Source organism: Stegostoma tigrinum, chromosome 2 (genome assembly GCF_030684315.1).
Source record: "Stegostoma tigrinum isolate sSteTig4 chromosome 2, sSteTig4.hap1, whole genome shotgun sequence".
Taxonomy (NCBI): Eukaryota; Metazoa; Chordata; class Chondrichthyes; order Orectolobiformes; family Stegostomatidae; genus Stegostoma; species Stegostoma tigrinum.
Genome location: NC_081355.1, coordinates 146445679 through 146463442, shown reverse-complemented (window position 1 = coordinate 146463442; position 17764 = coordinate 146445679). Strand labels below are relative to the sequence as shown.

General features: G+C 42.8%; 1 protein-coding gene across 5 annotated transcripts in view; it reads right to left on the bottom strand.

The window, feature by feature from the left end:
* The window catches only part of prkag2a (protein kinase, AMP-activated, gamma 2 non-catalytic subunit a), a 447918-nt gene that overhangs the window by 371904 nt on the left and 58250 nt on the right, over positions 1 to 17764 (bottom strand). Inside the window, exon 1 of one of the 5 annotated variants that reach the window (XR_007249582.2) lies at positions 11573 to 12201. The exons of 2 other annotated variants lie outside the window; for them this stretch is intronic. Coding sequence is in view for 2 of the 3 variants with exons in the window: in XM_048551419.2 (XP_048407376.1) it covers positions 11573 to 11656 (84 nt within the window). In the remaining variant the exon portion in view is untranslated. Of the gene's footprint in view, positions 1 to 11572; positions 12202 to 17764 lie in introns of those variants that run through there. 2 more of the 5 variants (XM_048551419.2, XM_048551409.2) reach the window with 2 other exon arrangements.

The window sequence follows — 17764 nt, the reverse complement described above, 5'->3', positions numbered from 1 at the left end:
CCACATCCTTCCTGTAATGGGGCAACCAGAACTGCACACAATATTCCAAATGAGGCCGCACTAGCGTTTTGTACAGTTGCAGCATGGATGGAGGAGGACGAGGCAATAGACAACAGGAGGTTTCCTTGCCAACATTTCACTTAAAGCCTGGAGGCCTCACGGGTTCCAGAGTCAATATTATGGACTCTCAAACAAACTTCTCCTTTCCCAACTGTGTGCTGCCACTTCTTCCGATATAGTAGTGGTATCATCGACATTATCTGTTAGGTATGAGAGTATGGCTATGTCAGGCTGTTGCTTGACTAATGTGCGAGGCAGCTTTCCCAATTTCTGACAGAAACTCCCACATATGTTAAGAGGGAGGACTTTGTAGTGTCAAGAGTAGCTGCAGTTACTTTTTTCCAGTGCCTTGAAAGATGCTGGTGGTCCATCAAATTCCATTTCCTTAACCCAGACTTTGTTGTGGTTCAATGCAATGGATTGGCTTACTGGGATATTTCAGACTACGGTTAAGAATCAGCAACATCTCTGTAGATATAGAATCACATGTGCAACACTCAGCAGATTTCTCTTCCCTGAAGGAAGGGACATCAGCAAACCATATGGGTTTTTATGAGAATGGTTTCAGTTAGTGTTGGACTCGCTTCCTTTAAATTCCAGATTTTTATTAATTGAATTCACACCCATCACTGCTGTGGCAAGACTCAAACTCATGTTTCCAAAGGACAGTCATGTTTTCTGGGTTACAAAACTATACCGTTACACTGTCAATGTTAGCAAGATGCATTAGAAATTCCTTTTTCTAGAAGTAAGTACACACTTGGGATATGATAAAGAAAAGACTTGGACAGTTTTCTGAAGACTGTTGGAGGGTTTGAACTACAGGAAGGTGCTGAATTGGCTGGGGATATTTTCCCTCGAGTGTTGAAGCCTGAAGTTTATAAAATCATGAGGGGCATGGATAGGGTAAAGAGCCAATGTCTTTTCCCCAGGATAGGGGAGTTCATAACTACAGGCTTTGATGAGAGAGGGGAAAGATTTGAACGGAACCTAACGGGGCAATGTTTTCATTCAGAGTATGATGCATGTACGGAACAGGCTGCCAGAGGAAGTGGCGGAGGCTGCTACAATTACAACATTTAAAAGGCATCTGGATGGGTACATGAATAGGAAGGGTTTTAGAGGGAAATGGGCAAAATCCTGGCAAATGGGACTAGATTGAATTAGGATATCTGGTTAGCACAGATGAGTTGTACTGAAGGGTTTGTTTCAGTACTGCATAACTCTATGATTCTAAGACACTGTTATCTATGAGGTTTTCAAAAGAATGTGAGGTAAATTTTATTGCATTGTAAACAACCCTACACCTGGAGTTTGCTTTGTTACATTACTCAGTCATTGAGCAATTTCCACTCAATGAAATAAATCGCCAATCACAAAACAGTATTTTGACCACTTCTAGGTGTTAACATAATTATTAATTAAAATAAATAAAACAGCTGTTGATGCTGGAAATCAGAAATTGCTGGAAAAGCTCAGCAGGTCTGGCAGCATCTTGCAAAGACAGAGTTAATGTTTCAGGTCCTCAGAACTCCAGACAGAGAGAGAGAGAGAGAGAGAGAGAGAGAGAGAGAGAGAGAGAGAAAACTGTAGGTCTGAGCAAGGGTCACTCGACCCTGAACATTAACACTGATTTCTCTCCACAGATCTGCCAAACCTGCACAGCTTGTCCAGCAACTTCTTGTTTGCATCAATCATTAACATAGGTTGTGTTTGTGGTTGCACATTTACAGTTGTCAGCATTCTCCTCTTTTCCCCCCACATGCATATGTATTCGCGCACACATGGGAAATATTTATTCGGAGACGGACATGCCACAATAATTTGCTGTTTTAAGCCTATCAGTCTTTAATTTAATAACACTCCAATAGAGTACCTATGTTGTTCCAAATGGACAGTTAGTGATGTCGGTCTATATAAAGGTATCACCAGCAGAAAGTGTTCATGCTCCAGATTTCACATCTTGAGCAGCAGCTGGCACCATGTAACATGGATATGAGACTCAGAGCAACACAGATAACACATTTCTGCATATGGTCACACTATTGCTCGTGGGTCTGCAGGCAGAGAAGGTGACTACCAGTCAGATGGCGAGAGAGAAGAAAAAGAGGGGAAAAAAAAGTTAAAAAAAGAGAAAAGACAGAAGAGCTGGCTTGGCTCCTTGGCCTGAAAATTTCCTCCCTGTACTTAAAGTCTGGGACTAATTTCTTTGGAGACCATTTATTTAGGCTTGTGAGGAAGAAAAAGTGTGTGCATACATCTAAGAGGGCAGAATGTGGCTCTAAATAAGGATGAGGAACTGCCACAGACTTGGTGGGCCGAAGGGCCTGTTCCTATTCTGTATTGTGTCAGAAAAAAAAATGCTAGAAATAAAAAGCAGGAAATCAGTCTAATAATCCTGAAGAGCAAAAGGAAATTAAAGCTAAATAAAAAATAACAAATTAATTATTCGGTGATTAGTGATCAAATGCTTCAATATAAAGAGATGAATAAAGCTAAGAAGAGGGCACAGGTAGGCACTGTGATAGAGCTATCACTGAAACTTGATACAGAAGTGGCAAGTCAACATGCCTGGATACAAAGTTCAATGGTAGAAAGAGGAGTCTATTTTAAAAATAAGATAGTGGATGTCTTAATACTGATTAGAAGAAAAACACAGCTGGGAGGGGTGGATGATGTGCTAGACTGAGCATCGAAACAAAGCCACAAGGGTTTTTCCAGGGGAACAAAAAAAGGACAATCAGATTATTGAAATACATTTTAAACTTCTAAAACAGTCAGAGGGAAATAGAAGAACAAATACACAGGTAAATTGCTGAAAAGCACAAAAAAAGGCAGTAACAGCAGTTGGACTTTGCAAAATTATACAATTCCAAATTATAGAACTTTGACTTCTAGAACAGGTCTATCTTTTTCCATAGCTACTTTAAAACTAATAGAATTATGATCACTGGCCCCAAAGTGCTCCCCCACTGAAACCTTAGTCACTTAAAAGCAAATATTGAAATGAGCTGCCAGAGGAAGTGGTGGAGGCTGCTACAATCAAAACATTTAAAAGGCATCCGGATGGGTATATAAATAGGAAGGGTTTGGAGGGATATGGGTCTAATGTTGGCAAGTGGGACTAGATTGATTTAGAATATCTGGCCGGTATGGATGAGTTGGACCGAAGGGTCTGTTTCCATGTACATTTCTATGGCCCTGAATTAGGGTTCAGAACCATGTTTGAAACTTCGGAGTCATGAGCTGATTGGCAGCATTTGTTGCCAACAAACTCCAAAGCATTTGCCTCCACTCTCACAGGTCATCTCTCTCTGGCCCCTGCTCTCCCAGAGCAAGGTGTTGTGACAATTTTCACAAAGAAAAAGGAAAAGAGAAAGCTGACATTAGTGTGAAATAGTGACTGGGATAAACAGCAGTGAAGGAAACAATAACATATTTGGCAGCTTTCAAAGTGGATAAATTACCAGGTCAGGATGAAATGCATCAAGGGGCTAAGGGAAGCAAGAGTTGAAACTTTGATCATTGTGTTCCAATGCTCTCTGGTGATCAGCATGGTTCCAGAGGACTGCTAATATACCACTGGCAAAGTGATATACAAAATTACAGACCAGTGATTCCAACCTCAGTGATAGGCAAGTTATTTAAAAATATTTGAAGAACAGTTTAAACTAAAGTCAGCAGGGTCTTATTAAGGGAAGGTCATCTCCAAGTATCGTGGCTGAATTTCCTGTGGTAACAAGACGATCAACGATAACAGTGCATTCATGTTGTCTTCAAGGACTTCAGCAAAGTTTTCACAATATCTCAAGGAAGTAACAAACTGCTCAAAAGCTAGATATCTTGGGGGATCCAACAGAGTGAGACCATGGATGAACCAGGAGATCCACTCCCTACTGAAGTCCAGGTTTGAGACGTACACGTCAGACAACCCCAACCTACACAGGGCCATCAGAGACACCAAAAGGCAATACTAAACTAAGCTGGAGACCCAGATCAACCCACATGGACACCCATCAATTGCGGCAAGGCCTACACAGCATAACAGGCTCCAAAGCCAAGTCAAACAGAATCACGGGCAACAATACATCATGGTCAAGCAAGCTCATTGCATTCTATACCCACTTTGAACAGAAGGTCAGTGATCCGATGTCACTGATCCCAACAGCCTCGGGCACACTTGTACCCAAGGTAACTGCTGCAAATGTGAAATCAGCCTTCTTGAGAGTGAACCCATGGAAAGCAACTGGCCTGGATGCAGTACCCAGCCATGCACCCAGATCTGTAAGCACCAGCTGGCAGGTGTATTTGCTAACATCTTTAAACTCGCTTTACTACAATCTGAAGTCCCTGCTTGCTTCAAGACCACCATCATCCCAGCAGCAAAGAAAAATCATGCAGCGTGCCTCAATGACGACCATCCAGTGGCTCTGATCTCCATAATTATGAAGTGCTTCGACGCATGAGCCATGGCCCATATAAACTCCAAAGGGCCAAACTGCCTTGATCCTTTGCAATTCACCTACGGGTACAACAGGTCTACAGCAGATGCTAACTTCCTGGTCCTGCATGCATCCCTGGAACACCTCGATAAAACAAGGATACCTATGTCAGGCTACCTATTGACTTTAGTTCCATCTTCAACACCATAAGTCCAAACAAACTAATCTCTAAACTCTGAGGCCTAGGTCTCACTTCCCCATCTGTATCTGAGTACTTGATGTCCTAACCCATAGACTGCAATCAGTAAGGATCATCAACACCAGTGCCCCATGAGGCTGTGTGCTCAGCCTCCTTAAACACTCGCAACTGCGTGGCCAAAATCCACTCCAACTCTATTTAAACGTTTGCTGATAACACTACCATTGTGGGTTGGATCTCCATCAATGAAAAGGCAGAATCCAGGAAAAAAAGAAGAGATTGACTGCTTAACAGAATGGACAACAATCTCTCCATTAACATCAGTAAAATGAAAAATGATTACAAGGTGTAGAGCTGGATGAACACAGCAGGCCAAACAGCATCAGAGGAGTAGGAAAGCTGACATTTTGGGCTAGACCCTTCTTCAGAAAAATTTTTTAAAATTTTGATCCTTGGTTTTCAAAAGCCTCCATGACCTTGTACGCCTCCCCATCTCTGTAATCTCACCCGGTCTTAGAACCTTAGGGTGGCACGGTGGCTCAGTGGTTAGCACTGCAGCCTCACAGCACCAAGGACCCAGGTTCGATTCCAGCTTCGGGCAACTGTCTGTGTGGAGTTTGCACATTCTCCCCATGTCTGCATGGGTTTCCTCCGGGTGCTCCAGTTTCCTTCCACAGTCCAAAGAAGTGCAGGCTCAGTGGATTGGCCATGCTAAATTGCCAGTAGTGTTCAGGGTGTGTGGGTTATAGGGGGATGGGTCTGGGTGGGATGCTGCATGGGGCGGTGTGGACTTGTTGGGCCGAAGGGCCAGTTCCCACACTGTAGGGAATCTAATGTAAAAAATCCTTACAATTAAGCACCTCCAATTTTTTATAAATACCAACTTTATTCTTGCCAGCTTCTAATCTTGAGCAACTCTCCAAAGCCCATTGTCATTACTTTAGCCTGTGCCCTGCAGATTTGTTCCATCTCCTTCAGCATCCTTGGAAATATGGCACCAGGCCCAGAAGTATTGTTAGTCTTCAGTCCCTCTAATGTGTGAAAATTGCTGGTAAGAGTTCCTTCCAGTCCTCAGGATGTCTTGAAACGCCTTGCCTACACTTCAAAAGCAATTCACTGGCTAACATTACTTAAACAAATATTGCAGCCAATCTGTACACAAAGAATAAATGAAACAAATAATCAGGTTATCTGCCTTTTGAGGAGGAGAAATTGCTATTTTTCTTTAAAGACTTAACTTGCTGCATGCCCAACAATGAGTACTACCAAATGGGAGGGGCAATGTTTAGTTTTGCACTTTGCTCTGCATTTTCAATCCAGCTCAACATTTTCTTGTATCTCTTCCAAAGTTCTCTCTCACCTTCCCACATTATTCCTGTGGGAAGTATACAGGAACTCATTATTTTTTTTTAAATCCCTGGTATCTATTTGATTGACACTTGTTTCTCTTCGTAATTCTTCTCATACACATTCTTTTAGTTAGAAGACATTGAAGGCGACAAAAACAAAGTTCCTAATGAAGTTTGCTAATGGGGTCCCAGCCTGTTTAGGTTGAAAAGTGCTCCCATTGAGTAAATGCTCTAGTTGAGACTGGGCCTGTGGTATTTTACAAAGGTTCACTTTAACTTCCTTGTTTGCGTATTTCATTTCTTAATCTATAAAGCCTGCACATATTTTTAGAATTACTTTCCATGATTTGGGCACTGTTCTGAGGGTCACTGGACCCAAAACCTTAACTCTGATTTTTTTTCTTCACAGATACTGCCAGAACTGCGAGTTTTTCCAGTAACTTCTGTTTTTATTCCTGATTTACAGCATCTGCAGCTCTTTCAGTTTTTAAAATTCCTAAGTGTTTCTGTTCCTCCATGACTGGTAAAATTGCACCTTTCGTTTTATATAGTTCCTGATCTTGTCATTCCTAACCAAAAAAATAGGACTTCATACCTCTCTGCACCACGTGCCTGTCCATTCCACAAGTCTGTCAAGGACCTCATGAAGTCTATCACTAACCCCTTCAAAAGTTCATAATACTTGCAAGTTTTATGTCATTTGCAACACCAATGTTTAGGACACTAATAAAATGACGTTACTGTTTTCACAACCTATCTACATAGAGTCAGGCTCAAGTCACTTCCCAAAAGAACTGGAATTTTATTTTTAATTCATTCGTAGGACATGGGCATCACTGGCCAGACCAGCACTTATTGCCCATCCCTAACTGCCCAGAAAGCAGTCCAGAGTCAACGACATTGGTGTGGTCTGGAGTCACAAGTAGTTCAGACCAGGTAAGGATGGCAGATTTCCTTCCCTGAAGGACATCAGTGAGCCAGATGGGTTTTTCTTCCTGACAATTGGAAGTGGTTTCATGGTCATCATTAGAACTTTAATTTCAGATTATTCTTCAATTCAAATTCCACCATCGCCCAGCGTGGGATTTGAACCCGGGACTCTGGATTAATAGTCTAGCAATAATACCACTAGGCCGTTGCCGATGCAGGTGAACTTCCACCAGTGGCGTTTCCAAAGGACACAGTGTGGCCAAACATAAAACAACACTCCAGCTGCATTCTCACGGAAACCAATTCCAAATGCATCATTGATCATCCTAAATCAGCTCAACTTCTGTGGACGCTGCCAAATAATTGGCTTCTGAAGCAGATGCCCTTTTCTTAAAGATGCTACCGAATCTCAAGGAGGACAGGAAAATTATTTTAAAAGGATACTGTGAAGGCCTGAGTGAAAAGTGTAACAGTCACTAGCTCACGAAAGGAACTTGCCACAAGTGTTGTCACTCAACACTGTGACAGCACCCCATCCAACAAACCACAGCAAGGATATGACTAAGTAAATGGTGCTGTGACAGACACATGAACATAGAGGCAAGAGAGAGAAAGAGCTTGAGAAGACCCTTTTAGAGAAACAGTTGTCCTTTCTCCATATGGACTGGCCTGCTGAATCACCCAGGGTCACATTAACCATGAAGATTAGAAGACATTATCTTTGTTTTGAGAGACTCATGAAAACAAATACAGAGTACTGTGTTCATAAAATCCCTTGGCCGATCAAGTCCACACCGATCTTCCGAACAGCATCCCACCCAGACCCAGGCTCTTACTCTATAACCCTGCATTTACTAATGACTAATCTAACTAGTCTGCACAGTACAGACAGTCTACCATGACCAATTCATTTCACCTGCACATCTGGAGGAAACCAGAGCACCCAGAGGAAACCCACGCAGACATGGGGCGAACATGCAAACTCCACACAGACAGTTGCCCAAGGATGGAATCGAACCCACGTCTCCAGTGCTGTGAGGCAGCAGTGCTAACCACTGAGCCAGCCTATTCAATTCTGGGAAATGCACTTTAGGAAGGATTTGAATGCTTCAATGGTTGCTGGTAAGATTTACAACAAATGGTTTAAGAATGAGAGGCTTCAGTTAGATTGGATAATCTGATATTGTTTTCCTTTGAGATGAGATTTGATGGAGATGTTCAAAATTATAAAAGTACTCGAAACAGAGACGCACAGAATATTCCCACTTTCCATAGGCCCTGAATGGCAAAAGAAGAAATGGCAACATGAAATAGAACTAAGAACGATGCAGCACAGGAACAGGCCCTTTGGTCCTCCAAGCCTACGCCAACACATTTTGCCCGTCCACACTAAAACTGTTTTCACCTACAGGATCTCCCTCTATTCCCTTCCTATTCATGTATTTGTTGAAGTGCATCTTCAATGTTGCTACTGTGTCTGCTTCCACCACCTCCTCTGGCAGTGTGTTCCAGGCACTCACCACTCTAGCAGCAAATGGGAACTGGGAAAGCAATGATAGGAAAAGCTTGCCGATGTATGTGAAGAGATCTGGGGAGTGAGATGAAATTAACTGCTCATGCAGACAGCCAGCCTGGGCTGAACGACTGCAGCAAATAAAAGAGAACATTGGTACCATTCCAATTACAGTGTTCAATACCAAATTAGACTTAGAAAAGAGAAACACAGATTTAAAGAAAAGTCTGGATTGGAAGAGAAGAGAAATGGAAAAAGTAAGAAAAAACATAATTACTAGCTACAAAGAGAGGCTCAATTAGCTCAGGGTTGTTCTCTTTAGAGCCAAGAAGGTGGAGTGGGGGAACCTGAATCAGATACACAAGCTTATGTGGGGCACTGACAGGGCAGGTAGGAAGCAGCCATCCTCCTTAATGGAAAAGTCATGGGAGAATAACTTTAAAGTAAAAACAGGAGGTTTAGAGGGGATTTGAGGAAACATTTTTCCATCCAGAGGATGTTGGGTATCTGGAATGCACTGTCTGGGAGGATAGTTGAGGCAGGAAACCTTTCAACCTTTTTTTAAAAAAAGTACTTAGTTGACTACTTGAAATGTCATAATATTCAAGGCTATGTGCCAAGTATTGGGAAGTTGGGCTTGTATAGATTTAGAGTCATTTATTCGCTGCAGACTTGATGGGCTGAAGGGCTTATTCCATATGGTATGATTCTTTGATCATTTAAATTGCATTCTGTTTAAATATCTAATAATTAAAAGTAGAAGTATACTGCTTTATGTCCAGAAGAAATTAAATTTCACATTCATAAAGGATTAATTTTTCAAACAAGAAGAGTCCGTTGCCAGCAATTAAAAATTGGCTGAACTTAAAAGGAACCCCTGACAGTTAATCCAAGCTTAAAATAAGCATATGGGCCTTAAATGGCTCCAAATGAGAATCATCGCACTTACGACAGGCCCCAATTTTTTTGCAGAAAGTTTATTTGTTTCAAGCACAACAAACTCAAGATAACAAAGTGTGGAGCTAGATGAACACAGCAGGGCAAGCAGCATCTCAGGAGCACAAAAGCTGACGTTTCGGGCCTAGACCCTTCATCAGAGCTCTCTGATGAAGGGTCAGCTTTTGTGCTCCTGAGATGCTGCTTGGCCTGCTGCGTTCATCCAGCTCCACACTTTGTTATCTTGGATTCTCCAGCATCTGCAATTCCCATTATCACTGATACAACAAACTCAATGTCATTGAATGCATTTTATTGGTCAGTTAGCCAATGGGATGCCACCTTGGTGAAGAAAACAGTGAAGTGACATGTCTCGGGCTGCAAATTTCCCATTTATTCTGGTATCTTCCTCTTTCTGACACTGCAATATCTGTGCTCAAACAAACATGAGCACCACTAACATTGGTGCTATTTTCACCAGGAAATTATGGGCCAATTTTTTTTTTAGTGATGTCAACTGACAGATAAATATTGACCAGGAAGCCAAGGATAACAACTCAGTTCTTTGAAACAAGGCCATCAGAAGATGTGCATGTCCAATTCAGAGAGCAGGCTGGTTCTGAGGTTATCCATTCAGCTGACAGACAGAATGTCTAATAGTGTAGCACTTTTGTCATGGCTTCATTTTGTTTTCAGAAAGCCACAGGCCCATGGAGTTCCATTCCTGTACCAAAGAGTTCAGGTGGTCTTGAGCAAAAAAATCACAGCAAGCCCTACGGCTGGTGTAGAAGTGCTCCAGAATTGACCTTAGAGCCCTTGGCTCTGATTACCTGCTGCACTAGTCACTGGCTCTTTATCATTGCCTGAAACTCAGCCCTCTTACAAGGGAAGATCTCCGTGAATCAATTCACTGCAAATTCAGCTAAAATGATGATGTACAATTAATTTAGCCCTTAATTTGGATTTCAGCTAGAATTCCTCTAAAAACAGAGCTCCATTCGCGAGTTACACACAGTCTTTACTGCATGACTAGACTGGAGGAATTTGCACAACTGCAGAATCTCTTGGATATCTGATCTCTATTACCAGTTCCCCTCTTTACTGATCACCAGTAGCAGATTCACAACACTTTAGTTGATAAAGGAACTAAACTTGGGAACCTACTCCAGTCTCTCTGACTCTCCAGCATCTGCAGTTCCCATTATCTCTAAAAATAACTTACCTATGTGTTTGAATTAGTATGGTGTAAGTTACTACTACTCTGGCACATTCTTTCTCGATCATGCAACCTAGCAATGGAAATAAATTGCAACAAGACAAAAGCCAAATCCATTCAACTTATTGCCTCTGGATTTACGGGCACCCCAATTTTAAATTGTGTTGGATTTAAATCTTTGCACAGGAATTAGACCAGTCAATTAGCTTTCCACCCACTTGCTTTTGGTGTTTGCATATGACTCAGCAGCATACAATAAACCCAGAGGTTGTTTAAAAGACAAACCGCACCAATTTTTTTTGGTTTAAAAGAAATGAAAGAATTAACAGTGCATTTGACTGTATCTACAACAAATCTATTTCTCCCTCCCAACTATCAAGAGACTGTGATTCTACTCTCGATCGCAGCAAGCTCATTTTGCACAGGTTATGCTGCAAAGTGTAAAAAAAGTTCGCCTCTTTCACCTCCCCTCCACCTCAAATAAACTCCATTTTGACGAACCCCACACGTTTGAACTCTGTTCCAAGCAATAATTTCCTCTTTTGAAAAAAGTGTGAAAATGGAATGTACAGACATTCCTTTGAATTAGAATGTCTCCCCGTGGAACCTAAACCTGGAACAAGAATAGCCCTTTCATTCAAATGAAGGAATTCTTGTGAAAAGGGGCTTAATTGTCCTCGATAGCCTGATTCCAAGACTGAGCTTCATCGCCTGGCTTCCCCTGTGGAAGGAGGCAACTGCAGCAGAATTTCCGGTCTCAACTTCCCTATATCCAACAAGCCTCGCCTGCAGCGTTTACCTCTGTCCATGAGCCAGGCTTTAGCCTGGCGCAGAGACACCACCTCCCGTAACAAACACCCCCGCCGGCCTCGGTTTATAAACGCGGTACAGAGGGGAGGGGGCAGGAGGACCTGCATCTGCACCTACCGGGATATTCAGGCGCAACACGCGCCTCTTGTTCCTCTTCATCCCGCTCTTCCTCTTACTGCAATCCACGGTTGTGCTTCCCATCGAGTCTCCTGGATAGAAGGGAGGCAGGAATTTGGGAGATTCCTGCACTTGAATCTGCGTCCTTCCTATCAGCTGAAACCTCTCTCTCTCTCTCTCTCTCTCCTGACAACGAGGAGAAGCGATGCTGGGGGATGCCTAACCCTCTTTGAAAACCCCTACCTAGAATCGCCTCCAGCCGCAACAACCCTTCATCTCGGGGGCGTTTTTAATTTGTGATTGATCCCAAAAGTGCCTAAGCCATTTGAGTCCGCTTTAATCACAGGGCTCTTTGCTTTGAGGAAATGTTTGTTATTGATGTCTCCTCGCCCTTCAGCCAGCACACGTGAGTGTAACAATTCCCAATCAAGAGAGACTCCAAACGAAAACAAACGCACATTGAGATCGGGAGAGGGACAGAGAGCACACGTTTACTTTTTAAAGGGATGGACACGATTGAAAAAAAAAGTCCCTTTCTGAAAATCCACGCCCTGTGAAATCAAATCACAGAATGCAACGGGAGAAACTATGTTTAAAGCGCCTGTCAACAGCCGTCTGTCCCACGTTTAAAGGGGGAGGGGAACTTCTTGTGGAAAGTTTTTAAATGTAAGTTTCAGGAAGTGAAGAGTTCACTTATTGGTGCTGATGTCAAACTGACTAAACTAATATATTCAAAGTCCTACTATACTAACACATTGTTGCAGAGATAGTAGGAGCTGCACTTGCTGGGCAATCTGAGCTAACAAGGTGTAGAGCTGGATGAACACAGCAGGCCAAGCAGCATCACAGGAGCAGGAAGGCAGACGTTTCGGCTCTAGACTGTTTAAGATTTACATCTTAGTAGCTGGGATCAGTTTATTTGTATTCACACACTCTCCACCCCCGAGCACAAAGCTTGTTTGAAAACAGGCCATTCGGCCCAACACCGACTCTCCGAACAGCATCGACCCTCACTCCAACTCTGCATTTCCCGCGGTTAATCCACCCAATTTACACATCCCTGTGACTCTATGGGCAATTTAGGATGGCTAATCCCTGTAAAGTTGCACATTTATTGGACTGTGGGAGAAAACCGGAGCACCCGGAAACTAATGCAGACACGGGGAGAGTGCGCAAGCTCCACAGAGACTGGGATTGATCCCCGGTCCCTTGGCTCAATAACGCAGCAATGCTACCCGCTGAGCCATCGCGGTGATCACACATTTAATAATGAGCGATCGTGTCGCTTTCAACCTTCAGTGGACGCTGAGGAAATCCATGCGGTTTGACTTTGTTTCTCTTAACTATTTCCTTTTGCAAACACATTTACTAAACAAAAGCAAATCAGCAGCGATGTGACACGATAGACTTGCGGGGTTGGGATGGGGTGGGGAAAGGAGGGGGGGGATGTAAGAGGCCAAAATCCGGCTCTGGAGCTGCCACCCTGGTACGTGGAGATCCCGCGTGTTTTTTTAAATACCCAGCTATCCTTGCTTTTAGAGGCTGTATGTGTTTATCCCCGGTTCCCGAAACGTCAAAACTGGCTGCATGTAAATTTTCCTTACGGGGGGAGCGTGGCAACATAAAGCCGAAACTAAAACTCTGAAACCATTTAGGAACATTGGCTAAACGTATTCTTCAAAAGGAGCAGAGATGAAAAAAAAGTTTGATCAAAATGTCTCCAGGAGCGGTAGGAGGTTCTCGATGTAATTTTTTTCATTGGTAAATATCGAGCAGCGCCGCCCGTTGCATTTGTAACACTTTATAGGGATTATTGTGCCGTGGAACTTCGATTTGAAAGAGATGTATTGGGCAGAATTTGTGTGTGAGAGGGAGGTAGATAAAATAAACTGGAAAATGATTCAATAAAGCTCAAACGCTTTGTTATATCGCCACTGTTGTGTTGCAGCTTAATTTGTCGCGCTACATTGTTGCGGTTTCCTACATGCGGCCGTCAGGATGGTTCAAATGATACAATGTGTCAGTATAACAAGGTGTGGAGCTGGATGAACACAGCAGACCAAGCAGCATCTTAGGAGCAGATAGGGTGACGTTTCGGGCCAAGACCCTTCTTATTCCTGCTCCTCTGATGCTGCTTGGCCTGCTGTGTTCATCCAGCTCCACACCTTGTTATACTGACACATTGTATCATTTGAACCATCCTGACGGCCGCATGTAGGAAACCGCAACAATGTAGCGCGACAAATTAAGCTGCAACACAACAGTGGCGATATAACAAAGCGTTTGAGCTTTATTGAATCATTTTCCAGTTTATTTTATCTACCTCCCTCTCACACACAAATTCTGCCCAATACATCTCTTTCAAATCGAAGTTCCACAGCACAATAATCCCTATAAAGTGTTACAAATGCAACAGGCAACGGGCGGCGCTGCTCGATATTTACCAATGAAAAAAATTACATCGAGAACCTCCTACCGCTCCTGGAGACATTTTGATCAAACTTTTTTTTCATCTCTGCTCCTTTTGAAGAATACGTTTAGCCAATGTTCCTAAATGGTTTCAGAGTTTTAGTTTCGGCTTTATGTTGCCACGCTCCCCCCGTAAGGAAAATTTACATGCAGCCAGTTTTGACGTTTCGGGAACCGGGGATAAACACATACAGCCTCTAAAAGCAAGGATAGCTGGGTATTTAAAAAAACACGCGGGATCTCCACGTACCAGGGTGGCAGCTCCAGAGCCGGATTTTGGCCTCTTGCATCCCCCCCTCCTTTCCCCACCCCATCCGAACCCCGCAAGTCTATCGTGTCACATCGCTGCTGATTTGCTTTTGTTTAGTAAATGTGTTTGCGAAAGGAAATAGTTAAGAGAAACAAAGTCAAACCGCATGCATTTCCTCAGCGTCCACTGAAGGTTGAAAGCGACACGATCGCTCATTATTAAATGTGTGATCACCGCGATGGCTCAGCGGGTAGCATTGCTGCGTTATTGAGCCTAGGGACCGGGGATCAATCCCAGTCTCTGTGGAGCTTGCGCACTCTCCCCGTGTCTGCATTAGTTTCCGGGTGCTCCGGTTTTCTCCCACAGTCCAATAAATGTGCAACTTTACAGGGATTAGCCATCCTAAATTGCCCATAGAGTCACAGGGATGTGTAAATTGGGTGGATTAACCGTGGGAAATGCAGAGTTGGAGTGAGGGTCAATGCTATTCGGAGAGTCGGTGTTGGGCCGAATGGCCTGTTTTCAAACAAGCTTTGTGCTCGGGGGTGGAGAGTGTGTGAATACAAATAAACTGATCCTAGCTAAGACGTAAATCTTAAACGATAATCAATATTTTTATAAAAATTAAAGGGCTGCAAAAGTTCGTACGGCATTAATGAAGATCAGGACCCTTCCCGTATTTCATATTCCAAAACACACCACCAATTTCTAAATCCGCGCTTAACTCTGAATGGGGTTTTGTGGCGCATTGTGTTACTGCCTGTAAGTCAGGAATTCTGGGTTCAAGTTCCATATGCTTAGGAGGTATTGTATAACATGTCAAAACATTGCCGATTCAAAACTAAAGTGGTATAATCCAACACATAGACATAAGGTCTGCAAGGTTACATGGCTGCTTCAATCCATCAGGATTTTATTTTTATAGAAAATATGGAAAATTGTTCTCCCCTCTTACATGTTGCCTCCCTTGCTAAGTATTTCCAACACTTTCTGTTTTCAGTTCAAATTTCCAACACATTTGTCTTCTGTAACTGCCTCTGTATAGCGCCTCTGGCACAGTGAAATGTCCCAAAGGCAACTCCTTGGAGCATCAGTCATTGCACAAATTTTGACACCAAATCACATAAACGGACATGGGGGTAGATGACCAAAAGCTGAGCTGGGCAGGTAGGTGTGAATGGGACGTCTCAAAAGAGGTTATCTGGGACAGACTGAAGTTTAAAACTGTCACAGGATTCCAGAGATTAGCAAGCAGCTGAAGGCAAGGCAACAGCAGTCAAGCTGACAGTTCAAAGCTTTATGGGCACTGCCAGAGGATACCGGCCTCACATCTTCCATCTCTGTAACCACTTCAGACTCACTGAATTCACAGAACTGTTAGTGCAGAAGGAAGCCATGTGGCCCATCTTGCCTGCACTGGCTCTTGAAATGAGCATCATTATCAAATGCCAACCTCTTGCTCTATTCCCCAATATCCTTGCACACTATTTCTATCCAAATAATCATTCAATGCCTCCTTGGAAGTCTAAATAGAACCTGCCTCCACCTCATTTCTTAGCAGTACATAAATTCCCTAAAAAAAATTCCTCTCACACTACACTTGCTTGTTTTGCATGCCTTTAAATCTATGCCCTCCCATTTTTGTTCCTATCACAAGTCTCGCCCTATCTACACTATCCAACCTATTTTTTAAATTCAGTCACAGGATCAGGGCGTCACTAGCCAGGCAGCATTTATTGCTCATCCCTAATTGTCCAGACGACAGTTCAGAGTCAACTCTGGGAATCACATGTTGGCCAGACCAGGTAAGGATGGCAGTTTCCTTCCCTAAAGGACATTAGTGAACCAGATGGGTTTTTCCCAACAATCAGCAATGGATTCACGGTCATCATTAGATTCTTAATTCCAGATATTTATGAATTCAAATTCCACCATCTGCCATGATAGGATTTGATCCTGGGTCCCCAGAACATTACCCAGGTCTCTGGATTAACAGTCCAGTGATAATACCACAAGGCCATTGCCTCCTCTAACCTGTTCATGACTTTACAAGCCTGTAAGAATTTTCCAGTCAACTTTCTTCTTTCCAAGGAGAATGCTCCCAACTTTTTTCATTCTATCCTATTAACTGAAGTTTCTCATTCCTGGATCCAGTCTTACAAATTGCTTCTGCACTCTCTCCAATGCAGCCACATCTTTCTTATGCACCCACAACTGTAACAACACTGCACAAGATGACATTCTTGCTCTTGTACTTCAGCCCTACAACTATGCAAAATCTCTGCACACTCTCGATCTGACCTTATAACTATCCCCCACTTCCTTCTCACCACCTTTGGCAGCTATGCCTTCAACAGTCTTGATCCTAAACTTTAGAATTTTCACCAAAACCAGTTCTCCTCTGTATCTCACCTTAAAATTCTGCTTTTAAACTACCTCCACGGTCAATTATTTGTCAGCAGGTCTAAAGATATTTTTAATGGCTTACTGTAAATTCTCATCGCCTGGCACTCCCGTCAAGCTCAACGGGATATTTTACTATTTTAATGGTGCTTCACAAGTATGCAGTATCGTTGGTTTAGCTGCATGGGCTCAAGGTATCAGGGCAAAAGAGCCTGAATCCCAGGACCATGGCTGAGCCAAAGGCAGGAATTGTTCCAAAGACAACCTAACTTTGAAGAAATTTATTCTTTTATTTTTCTGGCTTTGTATTCTGTGTTTTGGTTTATTTTCTGTGTTTTACGATGGTGCTGGAGAGTGGTGACAGTAAACCATACGTATCGTTGTAACTGTAACAAATACTCGTGACAATAAATCAAATCAAATTTAAACAAAATCAACTGAATACAAATGCAAGTTGTTGCTGGTACCCAGTCTACTAATATGGAGAGCTACCAGACCCAAATTCCCAATTTGTTATGGCTGTAGATTGGACATTTCCAACTGCTCTTTATTCACTATGCCACCCCGATCCCTGCCTTGGTTGGTTGCAAGCAGTGAGGCATTGGTTGCAGTGATGTTGGAGCAGGGATTCCTGGCTGCAGTAGGCCCAGGGCAGCTATCTTGCATAGACCTTGCATAAATCCTGGAGCCGTGTTTGGAACCCCAGCTGATGAACATGGAATCTATTTCAGTACTTTCTTTTTATTCCATTGTACCTCAAAATAGCACCGGATTGTGGTGACAGAACAATTTTCACTGGATCTCCTTAGATATATGTGACAATAAATCATTCATTCATTCAAGGTTAATTTTAAAATGGATCTTTCCTTCAAGAACAGTTTTCTCCCAGACACAAACTAACATGTTTTAAAAGTTGTCAATTTAATCAAGCTTTTTTGAGTTATTAAAGAGTACATTTATGAATTACTAACTACAAGAAGAATTGATTCCAGATGGTATTAGTTTAGAATGGTATCATGATCATCACTGAAGGACCCGTCTGGGTGCTGTGATGTTCTGTGTTATTACTA